At 39.5% G+C, this 19,202-nt stretch overlaps 2 protein-coding genes across 2 annotated transcripts; one reads left to right on the forward strand and one right to left on the reverse strand.

The window, feature by feature from the left end:
• Positions 1–873: 873 nt before the first annotated feature.
• On the reverse strand, positions 874–14,680 carry LOC113672642 (nonsense-mediated mRNA decay factor SMG5). The gene is made up of 21 exons (XM_089203125.1): positions 14,466–14,680; positions 13,371–13,469; positions 12,788–12,911; positions 12,322–12,478; positions 11,584–11,661; positions 10,649–10,738; positions 10,298–10,376; positions 9,867–9,989; positions 9,419–9,478; positions 8,574–8,833; positions 7,308–8,003; positions 5,970–6,121; positions 5,443–5,518; positions 5,132–5,313; positions 4,857–4,913; positions 4,359–4,472; positions 4,123–4,179; positions 3,533–3,686; positions 2,959–3,049; positions 2,771–2,848; positions 874–2,250 (listed from the first exon to the last, which is right to left on the reverse strand). The coding sequence occupies exons 1-21, from the start codon at positions 14,540–14,542 to the stop codon at positions 2,004–2,006; spliced, it is 3,051 nt and encodes a 1,016-aa protein (XP_089059251.1). The 5' UTR covers positions 14,543–14,680; the 3' UTR covers positions 874–2,003.
• A 20-nt stretch (positions 14,681–14,700) lies between these two features.
• LOC113672643 (peptidyl-prolyl cis-trans isomerase E) lies at positions 14,701–15,925 on the forward strand. Its single transcript, XM_027188950.2, has one exon. The coding sequence runs from the start codon at positions 14,722–14,724 to the stop codon at positions 15,613–15,615; it is 894 nt and encodes a 297-aa protein (XP_027044751.1). The 5' UTR covers positions 14,701–14,721; the 3' UTR covers positions 15,616–15,925.
• The last annotated feature ends 3,277 nt before the right edge of the window (positions 15,926–19,202 follow it).

Consider the following 19,202-nt stretch of genomic DNA (forward strand, 5'->3'; position numbering starts at 1 on the left):
GTACTGAAATGATGTAACAAAATATAGCAGCTGATCCATGTCCAAAGCATTTCTGAGCCTTGGGTGGCGCACAAATGGTGTGATTCATATCACGTGGTCTGGACATAGCAATGACTATTTGTATCGATGACGATCGAGTTATTCATTACATCATTTTTCTAACATTTCTTTTAATCATCAGAGACACTTCTTATCCAGTGCGTGATTAGTATTGATTGGCTTCCTGAATTGGCTTCAGTTGCTTTGCAAAAATCCGCCATCGCAACTTTAATAAAGCGATTTAGAAAGTGACGAAAATTGGTTGGGTCGCGTGCGTGTCGGTATTGGCTTAAAACGATTACGCCGCGCCACTTTTAACGTTAAACCGATTTCTGTGTCACGCAGATTTTTACCTAAAATTGGCTCCAGTTTCGCGTGAGCTTGAATTTATTTTGATTTCTTCAAACAAACGCCGTAATGGGACATACATTTTTTTAATCGTGGAAAAGAGGCTTCGAAGAAACTTCGATGAAGTTAGAATGATGAATGATGCTTTTCAGGCTCTTTCGCCTCTATTTGGGAGGTGGACTTCTGGGAGCCGGGCAATGTGTAGTCATAAATGGCAAAATGAAAGGAAAATTGCGCCTAACCTTTCTTTCCAATGAAGACAAAATGGGTGTTGTTAGTCTTGGCGCCCTCATCGTCCATTTCGGTAAGAAGAAGAGGGGTAGGGTGCGTTCATTGTTTCATTTTACTTTTTCCCAACATTGCAGAACCACAGACACATTCGTTACCACCACCGTGTTTCAATCGAAATCCTACTCTCATTCTGTGCAAATAAAGTAAATTTATGTTGCGTTGTTTCTCAGTTTTAATCATGAGATAAAAGAGTGATTGTCCAAGAAAACACATTTATTGATTCACTAATTGTCTCTACAATGCATCAATGCAACGTCGATTTCTGACACCTTTCAAGATCTAACATTTTCTTATTCGGCCACCTTACTACTTATCTGCTCGATGTTTACTTTTAAAGCGCGTGAAATGAATCAATCAAGCAACGTCGAATCATGCCCCATGATCAAATAGTGTGCAAAAGAAAAACTGTTCAAACAGGAAGGTTTTCAAACCGTGTCTTTCCAAGCAAACTAATCATGCTGGGTTCCATTACGCTAACAATCTACATTTCACATGGATCAGTATGCCATCACCTTTAAATATAAGGAAAAACCGTCTCTAATGGTCCAAGTTATTCATGAAAATAAATGGAAGTACTATTACCCATGCCTACCATACTATTACGCACATTTAGCTGCGCACATTTAGCAACAAAGCGTAATTTTGACAGCAACGAGTGTGTTTGCTTAACATATCTACCGTAATGACGTGAAACATTTTGGAAAACACTTAATAATGAAGATTGCTGAGAGCCAACACAATAAATCATGGTCTACCTATTTTAACTTTTACCTTGATTACTGACATTTTCAGACAAAATCCGAGATAATCGGCGGAGGTCAAACCGACTACTATCGAGATGCAACAACTTAGTGTTCAATACCAATCACTCACGACCCCACCCTCCCACAGTTGTTACTTCAAATACAAATTTAAGTCGAGAAGGCAGGAAGATAGGATTTGTCTTACATGACGGGTATGGCCATTGATGGCCGAATGACAACCGAACGTTTTGCTTCAAACACAGAAATTGCGAGCTGTAACAGCTAATGAAAGCCGCACACACCTTTATAAAGGCTGAAATGAAATTCGTCTACAATTTTTAGAACGTTATCTTGGAAAGGGGTGCCATACTTGAAAGGTTACACTTAATCATCTCCTTAAGCAATAGGGAACAAGCTGGTTACCCTGTGGTGGTTTGCTTTATCTATAGACTGCACCCGGCTAGGTTGGTATTGCTGGGTCATGTTGTTTTTCAGCCCTACATTTTAGGTTGGGGTTTAGGGTTAGGTGCACAACCCATCATATCTTTATCTCTTCCAGAACATCTGGATTTCCACGAAACGTCACGTAACTGCCTTATACTGCTTGGAGAACCGGGCACAGAACGCGCGAAGCGATTCCACGTTGACTCCGTAGCTTCGCGCAAATTCCACTGCTTCTGGGGTAGCCTGGGTACCACTAGAGGTCACACCCTTTCTTTGGCCTCGCTTTGGAGCCTCATACGAGGTACTTCCGGTTAGTAAAGTCACGAGGCCCTTGCCAGTTTGACGCAGGAAGAAGCGACAACAGCTGACGATTTGATTGAAACGCCTGCAAAATACAAAATGTCTTACTAAGTCGGCTGTTTAGTCACGGACAGCCTCGGGATCCAAGGGTGGGTACTGTTCCATACAGATCGCGTGATTGATTCATAGAACAAGAAGTTCCTTTCTCCTACCTTCACTTTCCATTCGAAACTTGCTATCTTCTGAGACCCGTCTGAAACTTTTCAAGTTTGTTACTTGAAATTCTTACAATTTTTCTTCAATTGTGTTCATTCTTTCCATACTCACCAAAATTTCCTGAAGTGAACGGTAATTAAGCACGGAGCAAAAAACCAACCCAATAACCAAGACGTAGATTGGAGTTATGCAATGACACAAAGCGAACTGTAAATATTCTCAAAACCCTCAGTCATATGACAATGAAGCCACTCTAATGGAAGAGCAATTTCCAATGTGAGACTTTTTTTCGATTCTCTCTCGCAAGGGATGGCTGTCCCTTAAAAACACCGATGAGACTTAGCGAACGAGGAAATAAACAGCCTGCAGCCAGGAAATGATATTCTTACCACACTGCCACGTCCTCATAACGTCCGCGCCTCCGTTGTCCGTCTAAGGTTTCATTCTCTTTTTGAGCTCTAATCCATCTAAGGAACAAGTGCAAAGGATACGAGCATTGCAGGCGTTCAACCACAAAATAGAAAACGAAGAGTTCAAACAAAATGATGTGACACAAGAAATCAGTCGTTTTCAGTACCTGTTGCCTTTTTTAAACTCCTGCTCTAAAAACTTAGTAGCCTCTCTCGCACCACTGTCATACTTTTTCAGATCGTCAAGCGCAGAAATTACTACAAGAAAATCATACACCAAAAGAATGTAGAACCCGAACCAAAAGTGAAAAAAATAGCTTTTCTAAAAACGGAGTTTGCACTAAATTTAGAAGAAATTCTTCCTGTGCCCCAATCGATAAGCGAGGCCAAGAATGGGTTGACTTGTTACCATTGAAAATCGAGGGAAAAGAAAGCAACCAGTGTTGAATGCGGGAAAATAAGGAACCTGGCGCCATCCAACTGATTTTAAGCGCGGGAAATTGTGTAACCAGTGTCAAGTGCGGGAAAATGAGACCACTGGCGCCATGAAACCAGTTTTTAAGGGAAAATGTGCACCATTGGCTAACAAATGGAAAGCACGAAAACGACACTCTTGGTCGTTCAAGACTTTCAATTTACATCTGCAATTAAAAAATCCAAAGTAAATAGTTCTACAGTGGAATGATACCGAATAAAAGAATACTAAGAAAGATGCCTACAAGCTAGTAAAAGCGGTTGTACCTTGGATAGGAATGATGACCACAAGTTTCTCCGAGGCGATCAGTCTTCGCACCAGATGTAACTGAGTACACAGTGCCATAGCATCAGGAACAACATAAACTGGTCCATCATGAGGAGCTGCGTTAAGGGTGCTCTCTAGTTCAGCCACTTCCGACTACAATTAGATTGAGAGGTTAATCCCCGAACTCCACAAGTCCACAAGTTTTAAGATAAAAGTGAAAATTATCAGATAATCGTAAAGAAGTTTTTGTGCTTCAATCACTGCGTCGTCAGGTCCGATCATCATGCCACCACACTAATTATTTGGCGTGAAATGAGGCAAGTCTCAGTCCTGCCGGTATTAAGGGGGGGGGGGGGGGAGAGAAATGGGGGAATGGTGGAATGGTGGAATGGTGGAATGGTGGACTTGTATTTTTAAACACTCCGTCCCTGTCCTCAGTATTTAGAGTTATCTCTTTTCCTCATATTTTTTCCCTTAAAAATATGAGCAACGGATCAAGCGCTCCAACGTGATAAATGGATAAATTAAACGCAAAAAATTGGACTCTTTCATGTGTCACTGATTGTATATCATCAAATGAGTAAATTACCTGTAATAACTGTTGCGCCATCACTTTCATCACTCTAGCTCGTCTATCATGATCTCCCTAATAATGAGAGACAGAGAAACAAAACGGTCATGCTGTGTCTTCGCTGATCTGAGTCGCTCACCCCTTCCCGACCTTTAAAGGAAAAGGAAACTGAAAGGCAGTGTTCAACATTTTTTCTTCTCCCTTTTGACAACAAAATGTAAGTGAATAATTCAACCAAATAATTCCTGTCTCACCACAGGCGGTGCTGCGGGTCGTTTATCAACAGCCATCATTTGTTCTCGTTCCGCCATCTGCTGAGGTCCAACAAACTGATGTGTGTTCGGGTCCCAATCGAACGAACTAAGCTCCTGTCGAAAGTAAAGATAATAGAGCAATTTCTCACTGAGCCTTGTCAGTAATCCGGAATTTCATTGGTCTTGCTTCTCTTCACTCTGTGATTGGTTGAGAAAATTCGTGTCACTCTCCCAAGCAATCAGATGTAAAACTTTCTCTCTCACGTTTTCCTATGCCTCTGACAGTTTGGTTGTTTTTCTTTTGAGAAGTCAATGACCCTTCGCGATTTTCCCCTTTGTTCTGATTCGCCATCGACCCTAATTGGCTTTGTTTTTGGCAAAAATCAATCGAAAAGCGCTCCAAAGAGTACGTTGTTACCAAAAAGTATTTGAACACTTAAAATTACTGAGCTCTCTCGAAAAAAACTCCAATATAATTACAAACCAAATGGAAGGTACCTGAGTAGAAGCCACCTTCATTCCAAAGCTTCTCAAACACTGAACTCGAACTGCAGCCTGAAACAGCGAAAAAAAAGTAATTAAAATAATTACTAAAATAAGAAACCTTTGAATAAACCAAAACGAATGAAATCAGCGTTAAACCGCTCCTCAAAAAGAAAGATAGAAATTCATCTTTCATAATCGTTCGTGCAACAAGTGACAGTTAACAATAAAATAGGAATGAGATTTATACAGAAATATCAACTTTTATGTAGCAGTGTTAATGATACTACCTCAAGATAGTAGCAGTCCCTCGTAAGCCTGCTCCACTTCCTGTCGAGCCTATTGTGTATAGCGGTCAGTGGAGTAAATCCTAACAGAGACATGTCTTCTGGTAGACCACGTGTTTGGACCCAGTCCTTATCGAGCGGCTCGTCAAGAACACTTTGCCATGTTTGCAGTCTTGTTAATGGAACTTACCAAACAAAAATATTAAAAGATAGGACAATAAAAACGAATGAAATAACCTCTAAAATTAACTTAATTTCTAATGTTATTTTACGGCGACTGATCCAGATTGGTAAATGCCATCAGCATTGCCTACCTGCAACAATCATTTGCTCTGGCGATGGAAACTTGTTCAGTAGAACAGCCAGTCTTGACCACAGGGAGCTGAGGCTCTAGGACAACAACGAAGAAGAGCTCAACCATGAATTCAAAGGCAAAGGCAAACTTCTACGCTTGAAATTTTTGTCGTTCAAAGCCAGCCGTTTGCAGAAGGTATTTTGAAATTTCTGTCGTACGAAGCCAGAGGTTTGTAAGCTTGTGAGGAGATATTTTCATTTTCCTTGTAGGGGTAGCTCTTCAAGCCTTATTATCTGATGTTAGGTCGAGTTACCATTTGAAAGGTTTTTTCTCCGGTAAACAGAGGAAAACTGGAGGAAATTCTTACAAGCAAGGAAAACAAACTCAAACCACAAGAAACATCTACTTCGGCAATAGAACACAGGCTACCGCAATGACAGGCGAACGCTTTTCTCCCCCGCCCGCCCCCTCCCCCCCCCCCCCCTTCACTACATCATGGCGATCATTTTCGAACTTCAACAAAATTATTTGCATGAAGTGTTCTACCTCAACACAAGTCATCACCAGTTCTCCGTTGAGTCGCAGCCAGTCAGTCATCACCTTGATGGCAGGTAAGAGCTTCTGATTGGCTATGGCCTTCAGCAAGTTGGATTCTACACAATCTCGAAGTATTTCAGCTCTTGAGGCCACTGAAGACTCTTCAGAGATAATAAATAATAATAATAATAATAATTATAATAATAAAGAAAACCAGTGTAATTTACAACATTCATTAAGCTAACTAAATAGTTCTCCGTTGCTCTTTTACAGAGTAGTACTTCAACCTCGGATGACTGATCTCACCATGTAGAGCAAAAGATCTACCGACTTACAGCAGGGGGCTCTGTTTAGGAAATCTGGGTTGCCAAGCATTTAAAAGCTTTTACAAAAGCAAACTGACGTTAGGAAAACGAATAAAAGGGGTACGTTTCTAAAGAAACTGTCGTGCTGCGTCTGTGGGAGAGTATAACACGGTAATTTGGTATTATCAACTGAGTTCATAACGTAAATTGCCCACCGCTAAGAGTTTCACAGCTAACAAAGAAACTCTTGACGGTGGCCAATTTACGTCATAAATTCAGTTAAAAATACCAAATTATGAAGTTAGACAAGTCACCCAAAGACAAAATAAGTCGCTTGTGGCACCCCGGATGCTATAAAAACAGACAAACAAACAAACCATCGAAACCAAAGGGCGAAAAGAAAAACAAAACAGCGCTATCCAGTCAACGTTAGAAAAAGCGAGCTAACCAAGATATGAACTGCTCGGACGAACTAAACGCCTGAGAGAATTTTTGGCAAAACATAAAATTGTTATTTTGATTTTAAACGTAAAACACGCAGAAAACTTTCATAAATGAATCTTTTGGAACTTAATCTATGTATTGAATGAAAGTGATCCTCGCAGTAATTTGCACTACTTAGGCAGTAGTGAAAATAAGGCCTGAAAAAAATTCAGGCCTGTACGGGATTTGAACCCATGACCTCTGCGATACCGGTGCAGCGCTCTACCAACTGAGCTAACAAGCCAACTGGGAGCTGGTCATGAGGTTGGTTCTAAATAAACCCGTGAAGTGATTGAATAAATGGTTAAGAATATATGAAAGTCATATATTTGAACTGCGGATAAAGAAGTGAATGAAAGTGATCCTCGCAGTAATTTGCACTACTTAGGCAGTAGTGAAAATACTGCCTAAGTAGTGCAAATTACTGCGAGGATCACTTTCATTCACTTCTTTATCCGCAGTTCAAATATATGACTTTCATATATTCTTAACCATTTATTAATCTATGTATACAGAACGATAAGGATTCAAGTCCATTAATGGAAATTTGTTCTGTTACCTGTTTCTGCGTCGCTCACATCACTGAACAGATCAGGCCTAAAAACTTTCCCCACTGAAATCCCATTCTGTCCCAATAGACTCGCTCTAAACCCCAGCTTGTCTGAAGCAGTTTGATGACAAAGCGACTTGTCTGCGGGTTTATGCTGTGTTTCCTTCATCAGATGTCGTCCATTTGCAGCCGTGGACATCGCCTTTGGCAGGGATCCAGTGTTACTACCCTCTTCGTCCGATTCACTTTCTACATAAACATCTTCACTGTCATCTTCATCGCTGACCAAATCCTCCAGCTCCCCGTCCATTTCTCCGCCTTCACTCAAGTCGCTGTCTTCGTCTTCTTCATTGTCTTCCGACTCCTCCAAATCACTTCCGCTGCCACTGTAGCTGTCAAAGCTGTAATCGATATTTCTTCGCCTCCTTCTTCGTCGCCGATGTTTCAAGACGTTCTTGATTGCTTTGTTTCGGTTTAAATTACTTTGCGCTGTAATTCCTGTCACGGAATTATCGTGTTTCGACAACTTTTCCGAATTCAGCCCGTTGTGTGAGAGCACAGCATTTGCTGGTCCGTTCATCGCTTGGTGTTCTGCGTTGGAGTGTTCTTTAGCTAAGTAAATCTCTAACGACGAAATACAGTGTTGAAGAAGAAGAGACAAGAACGCTAAGGTGAACGCTATTGCTACCGACGACTCTTGAGAACCTGCCAAATTAAAGAACACCTTATATCACAACCACATCATGAACTCGGAATAAAAAAAAACACGATTTTTTTTTCAAATTTTTCATTATGAATTCTGGAGGCGATACTTTTTCAGATCAGGAGAGGTTCAAGCTAAGTCGCTCAACAGCTCGTAAAGGCTTTATTTCAGCTGCACGACAAGCGTTTCTCCGTCCGCGGAAAGACTTGGGGAAGATTTGAAACCGGCCGGGGAGCTAGAGAAATTTGCCAGGTGTCTGGCACCCATTTTCAGTGTAAGTCCACCTTGCAGATATCTCGCCGGCTCACGTTGCTCAAAGCCTCATACTTTCCCTTACGATTAGTGTCCAAGCCCTACTAATGAGGACCTGCTCGCAGACTAGTTTCATTCAATCTCCTTTACTTTGTTTTATGGCTACCTACGTCAACACTTCGTCTACAACAAATCATTTATGCAACCCACAGGTCACACACCACATTATAAGTAAGAGAACAGATTCTTCGATAAAAACGCCCCGCTAGAGAGATTATCTTTGTCGTAGGAACTTCATGGGGTATTCAGTCGACACTCACCCTTTGACTGTAGTCTGGTTACAGCTGCAATCGCCATGACAACCAGCTTCACCATAAGCGAGCTGCTTATGACGTCATCGATGTCTTCAGTGACGTCATGCTCCAGACCACCATTTTCCTGAGCAGCAATCAGACCATTTTCTAGTGATGAGTTGTGGCTTGGAGTGGAGGAGGCTGGATCTACAGATAGGACACTACTGAAGTCCTGTAATACTGACTGGCAAAGATGACCTATGTCTTCACTGCTTATCTCGGGTGAACTAAATAAAGAAATCACAGATATGTCATTTGGGGAAAATGGCTTAAGAGAGGTATTGTCAGCTGGTTGTCACAGCCAATGTGACATAGAAAGGTCTGTTATTTTCTACAGTGAGTGACAATTCAAAGGATAACCCAAGTGGTCATAGTCACAGTCCAAAAAGTTATTCCAAGGTCAAAAACTCTTAGACTTATTCCAACCCACAGCAGTCCTCCTCAATACCATTCTTGGCTAAACCTTACCACAATAAATAAAAATTAACTCTTGAAAACTCTTCAACAAGCATGCTACTGTTCATTTTCACAATAAATAAACTAAAAACCAATTTTCCTCTCACTGCAAAAAAAATTTTGCATCAGCTTCATTAAGCACATGGCAACTTAAACTAACAAACACATGGCAAACACATGGCAACTACCATAAAAAACCCATTCCAAGATCAGAAGTCCCTGTTACACCATTCTCGACTGACTCATGCTAAATTAATTGTGAGCTCAGGAACTTGATTTGAAACATAATTTTAAAAGTTCAGTACATAAATTGGGTACAATATTCTTATGGCTACTGCCTTGATGCATGTACTCACTTCTCATGCTGGTACAACACATCTTGGAGGTACAAGAAGTAGACTAGAAACCTCTTTAATCTGGTTTGAAAGGAAAAAAAAATTATCCATAAAAGCATGCATGGTTATACAGCACAAAAACACTTGTATAAGCCCTGGGTAGGCTTTGTAAAAACTTAAAGTTCTCCTTTGTCATTGCCCAGATTTCATAGATATTGTAAATAGTATGCTTTTCTTGGCATGAAAATCTACAAGCTTGAAAGGGACGCTGATACAAGCCTTCAAATACAAGTATATTTTATGATGTGACAATACCGTACTGAAAATAATTATTATAAAACTAAAATCTAAAAGCTTTTGATCAGGGAAAGGAGGTATGAGGTATGGGAGGGGGTGCTAAACTGAACACCAGCTGATTGCCAACGCAAATAGTGCAACAAGTTGAAATCCAGCTAGCATATCAACTCACCTTTCTTTGGGTCTGGGCTCATCCAAAGGCAACTCTTTAATCCTATGCAGGATGGAACGGTTCTTTTCAAAAATTCTCAGCAAGTTTCCTTCAGCACCATCAAACACCTCTTTGGACAACAAACTGCAAAACAACAGATTCCATGCATCCCAACATAAGTTTGCTGTGTAGACTTGAAATGTAGTACATATAAATTATTCTCATTTATGCATCTTTGTACTCATGTTTTGAAAAAGGTAGTAACATAATCATATATTGTAAATGTAGAACAATGATAGCAAAAAGTTTGGCAAGCTAAGGAATATAAATCCTATTTTCTTGTCATAAAAACAACACTGGAAACTTTGCATTTTATTCCTTTGTAACTGAGCAAGATTACCCTTGCTCAACACATCAATATCTCTGGACAGGGTAATTAAGTGAAATCTCACCAGCGTAAGTAAAAATAGGCTCCCTCACAGCTATAAGCTTTCGTGCCAGCAAGGGTTCCAAGTTGGTTTTGAGGCATGCCTAAGAAAAGTAAAAAAATTTTGGTAAATAATTTATACATCTGGAGTGAAAGGTGAATAATAACCATCCATTGGATTAATCTCTACCCAGTAGATGATGCTGCACATTTTGTTAAAACTTACATGTACCAGGGGTATCTGCTGGATAGTGATTTATACATTAGATGGCATTACCTATGCTTTGAACTGGGCCCAGAGGCATAGAGAGATATTAAAGTTATCAGTTCTCATTTAAACACAAGGAAATCATTGTAATTAATTAATTTTTGTCACCTATGTCAACATTAACGAGAGCTGCTTCAGAGTAGAACCTCTCAGCAAGTTTAATAGCATCTTCTCCTTCAATGTCTGATTGATACCGTGCTATAGAAAGAAAATCATATCTTTACTAAGAAATCTGAGCAACTATACCTGTGCTAAAAGAATTGCCTTCTTGACAGAGCTCCAAATTGCAACCATTTTTGTTACCGTGGTAAGTGAGAAACACATTTGGCAACTAAAATTTTGAAGTCCCCAATTGGGAATCAACAGATTTGAAAAAAAATTGACCTTAGTCCAATATCAAATGAAAAAACGCCAAACCAACCATTTTATAACTCCCAAATACGCATAAACCTAAAATGAGTAGTGATCAAGTCTCTTTCATTGACATAGACTTCATTTTATACTATGTGCAGCATTTAACTCTAGCCCTCAACTTTGCTGTAAGAAGTATAATGACTAAATATCAAATGTTTCAAGATGTTTAATACCATATTGAAGGTTTTAAAACCAATATTTCAACTCACTTCAAATGAGAGATATTTTTCAGCTGAGCAGTAGACTGAAACTGTACTAAACATGATTTGTTACTTGGTCTAACTGACTTCATAGTGAATTTTTTCTCATCCAGTCATCAGAATTTCTTCATTCTCTCTTTCTAAACCATCATAACAGTCTTTTCATTGGCAAGAGGGTAAACATACCAATTTGGCAAATGAAAGTGTTGCAACAGCATCTTTTAGTTCACCACCTAATGCATGTAGTTGAACATGAAATGTCCTCCCATCAACATCAGTTTTTTTTTCTTTTATTAGCAGAAAGGGGGTGGGGGCAGAAAGGCAACCAAATTTTTAATGATAGAGACCATTTTAAAATATCATTGTAGGTTACCAAAAGCGACTTCCTGAAAAATTAAACCTGGGGCTCTGCTTAAAAAGAATTCTTACCAATATCTCCAAGGAATATGAGACAGCGTTGACAGGCTTTTACTGCCCAAGATTGGACCTCTTCATCCTGATTTTCAGCTTTGAAAACACAAGGACCTTGTTTAATATTACTAACACAAAGGAGTTTCCTTGTTAAAGGGGTTGACCATAAAACAAAGGATTTTTATCGAGTAATGTAGTGGTAAAGGAATGATATAACCCTTCAACTCCTTAGAGTGATTGGCTTCTGATTTCTCTTTACAGCATCATCCTCAAATCAAATGTAAAGGTCATGAGAATAAAGGAAATGATCACCAATTTGAGAAACTTCTGATTGTGAAACAAATTCTCCTTGTTAGGAAATATAAAGAGAACAGAAAAGAGAATGTAATACCAGATGTTAGGGTGTAAAGGGATAAAGTAACAGGAGACTTTTTTTGTATGAAGAAAAAATAGCTGAGGTCATTGAAATTCTACAGGAGAATTCTGCTCTGTGGTTAAAAAAAAAGGATTTATTTTTCAGAAAACATAGGGCAAAAGCATCTGACATAAGGCAGAAGCATCTAGTCATTGTAGTCAAATGATGCAATCATCTTCAATCTCCTAAGCCTACTAGACACAATCCTTAATATTAAAGAAACACAGGGTAATTTACAGATTCCCAAATAATTGCATTAACTTTAAACAAAGCAAGGAATTACTAAATAATAAATCCATGTTATTGAAAGTTGATGTAAATAAAAGAAAGCAAGTTCTCACCTTGGTGCCTGGATAGCAAACCCCAAGACAATATACCATCAACAGCAAGGTGATATCGCCGCTGAAGATGAGTCAGCAGGTGGTAATAATATCCAGCTGCAGAGGACAGATGGGTGCGGAGAACTCCATCTAGAGGAAGGGTATCACCCTCTTGGATCTAACACAACACAATAATTAACCCTTAATATAGCATAGGTGGTGTTAATCCTCTAAGCTTGTCAATTCTCTTCATAATTTCAATATACTATTATACATGAAGGTAAATGTAGAACAGACAAATGTATTGAGAAATGAATATAATGCTGAACCCAATTCCCTTATAATCACTTGACTACACCAAAATGGGGGCCAGCTAAAACAGATCTTGAGTTAGAGAGTATGTGATTTAATTAACAAGGATAGCAAAAATTACCTAATTGACAACCCTGTAGTTTATTCTTTACATGAGGTTTATTTTTTTCATTACCTTTCTATGGTTCCTGAGCTTCTGGATGACATCGTAGAAGACCTTTCTCCATAGTCGTTCTTCAGCCCTACGGCCATACTCCTTGGAATGATGAAGAATAAGGCTTTCGCACTGGGCTCTAAGCCTGGAAACCATTCAAAGGTGATTAGAGGGTATTTTTAAAATCTTAACAGTGAAGAGGAAAATTTTCCCGGCAGATGATTAAGAGGAAAGCTAAAAATGACATAAAACCACTAATAACCTACTATCCGAAGATGATGCAAGGAAAAATGACATTGTAATGATTTCCCTTCTTGATAAAATATGATTGATACTCAACACCATATCTTTATCAGTTATTAACTCTTTCATTCCCAAGATCTCATCAGTAGTTCTTCCTACTATCAGCCACAGATTGCTTGCAATTCTCATTCTGAGAACTTAGTGTTGGATCAAATGGTTATCCTGTAATTGATATTTTTATATATTCTCATCAAATGCCTACTTGATATTGTATGGTATATCTTGGTCACTCCTAGGAGTTAAATGGTTAAAAATGTCTTATTTTCTATAAAGACAAAATGAAAATAGGTAACTACTGTACCTCTGTCGCAATACAACAGCATCTGGATGAAAAAGATCTTGCCATTCCACTACAGACCTCAACTGAATATCCACTCTATTTGCAAGTTGCATAGAGGACCTGCAAAGAAATGAGTCACTCTAATGTGTTGAGGCACAATTTTTTTTCATATCCATTAACTCTAAAATTTAATTGCAAGTCAAAGAAAATTGAATAAACAATCTGATCATTGCTATTGTTTCTGCTGTGCCATAATCAATCATTTTTTGATTATCATCAGTTTGGTTTACACTTGTAAAAAACAATAAATGAATTCCCTGTACATAATGGGAAGCACAATCAGAAACCTAAATTGGCTTTTTTTATTTTTAATTTTTGTTTAGGAAAAAGTTTAAAATCCAAAACGTGATTTAGGCCTGTCATAACTGCAAAAAGTTAAATTTACCTTGTTGGGTAGAATTTTTCTATTTATTGTATGTTTCTGCATGTGCATATTATTAACTTTGTTACGCTTAGCTGCCAAGTTCTTTTTAATCCAACGTAAACTATTCAGGTACACGAATATGTAGAGAAATACCACAATGTTCCATCGATATTCTATATTCAAAACTGAATTTAATTTCCATTAAATACAACATCAAACAGCTCAGCGAGTCGTTTGATATGGCAAGGTACAAATTGGTAAAATTATACGTTCAAAAGTATCACTTTCAACTTTCACCCAAGTTCTTTCATCATTTGACTCTGCATAATGAAAATGCTGGAAATAAGTAGAAAACGTTTACCCTAGGAAGAAATGTAGTAACTCGCAACTACTTATTTAAATTCTTACTCTATCGTTTATGCGATCACGCAAGAAGACCGAGCAATGTCGATTAATTTCAATATACTTTTCGTACGTGTTCAGATTTAAGAAAGGCTAAAACGCGCTTGTTCTCGAAATGATTTTTGCCCCCAAACTGCTAATTTTTGGGAGCTAGAAGTAACTGGAAAGACTTTGGTAGGATTTAACGATGTCGAAGACAGATTTCTGTTGTTATAAAACTGTGCTTCGTTCGCGTTACAACAAGCAGAAGAATCGCTAACAATCCCGTAATCTAACGTAGAAATTCTCACCTGTTAAGCTTGCTTCCCTCTTTTCCTTGAGTTTTTCCATTGTTTTCCTCAGCCACCGAAACTTTCTTCATTCTCATTGAAGATATTCATTGGCACTACCCCTTTTAGGAGCAATCTCGGTTATTTTGCAATACAAATCTTTTTGAAAATACAGAACTATCTCCTTCACTACCGACATCTTTGCTTCCTGTTGAGTTTCTGAACCGAGGGAAACTGGAATTCACCCATGCTGCACTTTGGGTGTCTGGAATCCAAAATGGCGAATAAGCGCATGGTTTACGTTGGTGGTTTGGCAGAAGAAGTTGACGAGAAAGTCCTTCACGCCGCTTTTATTCCTTTCGGAGACATTACAGATGTTCAAATACCAATGGATTACTCAAGTCAGAAGCATCGAGGATTCGGATTTGTGGAATTTGAGCTCGCAGAAGACGCTGCGGCTGCTATTGACAACATGAACGAATCCGAACTCTTTGGGCGAACAATTCGTGTGAACATCGCCAAACCAATGAAGATCAAGGAAGGTTACAGTCGTGCTGTGTGGAGTGAAGATAGCTGGTTAAGCAAACACGCAGGGCAGACTTTAGAGGATGCCGAAATGAAAAATTCGGAGGATAAAACTGAGGAATCTACCGAAGAAGCAAATGCAAAACTAAAGAAGGGAAATCCGCGAGTATTCATGGATATAACTATCGGGGGACGCCAGTCAGGAAGGATAACTATAGAACTAAGACATGATGTTGTTCCTATGACTGTTGAAAACTTTCGTGCCCTCTGCACCCACGAAAAAGGCTTTGGATATCGAGGCAGCACGTTCCATCGAGTAATCCCCCAGTTTATGTTGCAAGGGGGAGATTTCACCAAGCACGACGGTACGGGGGGAAAGTCAATTTATGGTCAGAAATTTGCAGACGAGAACTTTGTGCTGAAGCATACTGGTGCTGGTGTTCTATCAATGGCTAATTCTGGCACCAATACCAATGGCTCCCAATTTTTCATCACCACTGAGAAAACTGATTGGTTAGATGGAAAACATGTTGTGTTCGGTCATGTTATTGATGGAATGGATGTTGTCAGAAAAGTAGAAGCAACTGGATCAAAAAGTGGTAAAACAAGCAAAAAGATCGCGATTGAAGACTGTGGCGAGTTATAGCGGTCCTTGTTTAGAACTAATGACTAGCTGTCTACTTTCTTTATCTTATCGTCTGTTTAGCTGCAAGCAGGCTCTCGTGTTTGAGTTTCGCCTTTTGGCCCTTTTTTCCGGCCATAGCCGCCAATTACAGGATCGGAAATCGCCTAGTGAAATAGTTATTGAAACCTCCGCACTACAGCTGTACATCCTCATGTCATTTTTCGACATAAATTATAACTACAAAACGGTAGTGAAGAGCACTCAAGTTGAATGCTTGAAAAGGTTAGCTATTTGTTGAGAAATAAACGCACTTGTTAGCTGTAGAATAAAAGAGAAATTCTTCATATTGCATTCGGCTGCAAGCCTACATGTATTGCAGACTTTCGGTCCGGTTGAGACGAGTGAAAAAGGAGGCGGACAGAAACACTTCGGTTGTTTTTGATACGCATGTCTTTCTTACACGCACAATTTCCTTTTTTCACGGACCCTGTATATTTTTTCTCGTCGCCCCCCACCAAAAATGCGATTTTAACTGACTTTTTCCAAGGTTTGCCTTTCCCATTTACGCTCTATCCTCGTCAAAAAATCGTTTTACGCTATCGTGTGCTGGTGCCGAATTGGACAAATTGAATCAGTGGTAATCAAGACCGAAGACGGGTATCCCACGGCATCACCTAAACCTTTCATTGCGCCCAGAGAAGCTAAATCATGAATACCTCTTGATCCTACGTCTGAGTAGTCCACAGTTTTCTACAGAATCCCAGGGGTTTACTCAGGCCGCCCGGGAGAGGGGTGTGACGGGTAAATAAGGAGAAAGCGAGGAAGGAAGATTTTTATTCCAACACAAAATTCTCTCCCGTCTACATAAAGGATCACGTTCCAACTACAGTGGAACATCCATTCAGGGGGACACCCTAAGGACGAGGGCAAGTGTCCTCTAACAGAGGTTCGGTTGTGGTTTGTTAATTATGAACCACCAGAATAAAGTAAAACCATTACTGCAGGGTTCGACATCTCTGCTAGCCCAGTAGCCCGAGGTTAGTAAAAATTTGGTCAGGCTAATAAAAAACCACGTCTAATAGCCCGCTGGTTAGTAGAAAAATTAAAAGAAATTATACATAATTCGTTTACTAGAGTTTATGATAACACCAATAAAGAAGGCATAACCCTGTCATTTTCTGGCGCCTTTTTTTGGCTTGCGTGTCGATCGCAAGCATCGCTAGATCCCAGACTCTGCGCCAGATCCCAGACTCTCTTAATGGTCAATGTCTTGTCCAATATTACGTTCCTTGCACATCGCCTTGCACTTGAAGCAATTGTAAAGATGGAGCGATTTTTGACAAATTACGAGGCGCCACCATGTAAAAAGGGGAAAACGGCCGAAACTGAAAGTACCAGTAAACAGGAAAGCAGTTAGATTTATGAGAGCACTCAGAGAAAGAGAACTTTTAATCCATCGTGGAAAGAAAGCTTCCCATGGCTTGAATACCATGTCGTAAACAAAGAGGACAAAATGTTTTGCTTTGTCTGCAGAAAATATGATCGCGCAAGTTCTTTTTGTGTTGGAAGCACGAAATTTAAGCTTGAAGTTTGGTTGCAGAAGAAAAGAATGCCCTATTTCAGCGACAATAGGTCTAGGTTGAGAGGGGAAGAAAATGATGGGCCTGCAGAAATTCCTGGACATCATGATGCACATGTACGTGTTGAAGCACAGAAGGAAGTACAGGCAGCTGTCCCTGGTCCATCTGATGATGCCAAAGATGATGATGATGGCAATCTGTCAAACTATTACTCTGATGATGAACTGGTCACTGACGTTAAGTTGATAGATCAAGAAAACGAGGCTTACGAGAAGCTGACATCACTTGAATGTTTTAATACAAGTTGTGTTGACCTATTAGTAGCAGTTTTTACGACGGGATTTGACAAGAGACATGATTCGGAAAGTGATAAAATTGTATCGCCCCACTGAGTTGTTGTTGTGAGTCCCCTGGAGTATACATGGGGGTAACAAGTCGGAAATCTCAAGAACACATACTGGGGAACTGAATCAGTTCTTAGTCTTACGTGATTTTTTTTAAAGAAAGTACATGACGACTAACGAGGAAGAATTGTTTTTCCTTTTTTTTGTCACCAGGAAGCACAACAGGCATAAAATTTTGATCACTTCCGACAAAATAAAGGACCTTGACGTTTGCCGATTCTCTGTTTCTCGATAGCTTTAACAGGGGAACCGCACCAACGGTTAAGCATGGTGCGCAAAAGCAGAAGTGCTAAAAAATCTGCAAGAATTTTCACTTTCACTAGCGGGAGATGATGACAAATCCATATTCACAGTATTTTCAGTAAACAAAGTGCTCGAGTTAGAAAGATAATAGCCACAGGAATTGTTTCGAACCTAAGCGCTGCGAACAAATGACGTCACAGATTTTCACTCAGACGTGCGAACGACTCGCAGCCGGTTGTCTGTTTGGTGTCTGTAAACTCGTAAACGTGACTTTTTTTAACCACTTTTTCGCGAGCAGATGAAATATCCAGCTCAATGTCAAGGAGAAAACCTGGGAATTATTTGTTAGATTGACTAATGCTTGGGTAAAAATGCAAAGAATTGGAAAATAATGGCGATTTTGTCGTCCATTACCCATGTCTACAAATGTCTCTGTGCAGAAGAAAGGTTTGTGTGAATGACAAAAAAAAAAAAAAGGTTATCTTTTCATTTCTCTGGTGAAAGAATAAAATTACAGACGTTTGCTTTGACTATCAATAAAAATCCCCGAAAACTACACTGGAATCAAGAATAGGCAGTTTCTTATCTAACTTGCGATCAAGCGTTCTTTAGGGTAGCGTGACAGTCGGCAGATGGGGAAGGGCTAAAAAACAACGCCTGTCTGTCAACAGAGAGAGATCTTGACTGAGTCACGTAGATGAGCAATCAATCATACCTATTAATTTATTTAATTTATTTGATTCATTTTGAACTGATCCTTTATCCTTGATCCTTGGTCCTTGATCCCTGATCCTTGATCCCTGATCCTTGATCCCTGATCCTTGATCCCTGATCCTTGATCCCTGATCCTTGATCCTTCATTCGGTGATCCGGTGATCCTTGATCCAGTTTTTCCAGGAAACCGTTATATCGGGGTGTTCGTTTTAACGAGGATTTCGTTACATCGAACGTTTGTAATATCGAGGTTCTATCCCATACATTTTACTGTAACTTTGGCCGGGCTGAAGAGTATCGGGTAAAATTTCCGCGCAGCCCCATACTACATTATGCATTCAGTTCTTGTAAGTACTAAAACATGGAACGACCTAAAACCACCTAAAACTACCTACAACCATCTACAACCACCTCAAAAATTTCAATAACGACCTAAAACCACCTCAAAAACATCTACAGCCACTCGCAAGCTATCTAAAATCATCTAAAACAAGGTACAAATGTCTTAAATAAGGTGAAACGACAACACGTCAAGTGCATGAAATACGAGAATGGAATGAAACCTCCACCTCCCCCTGAAATTTTACTCTCCCTAGTCCCATGTATAATCATCCATATCACGAAATTTTATTAGTTTGCGAGTGGCTGTAGATGTATTTGAGGTGGT

The sequence above is a fragment of the Pocillopora damicornis genome, chromosome 4 (genome assembly GCF_964200805.1).
Source record: "Pocillopora damicornis chromosome 4, jaPocDami1.2, whole genome shotgun sequence".
NCBI classification, from domain to species: Eukaryota; Metazoa; Cnidaria; class Anthozoa; order Scleractinia; family Pocilloporidae; genus Pocillopora; species Pocillopora damicornis.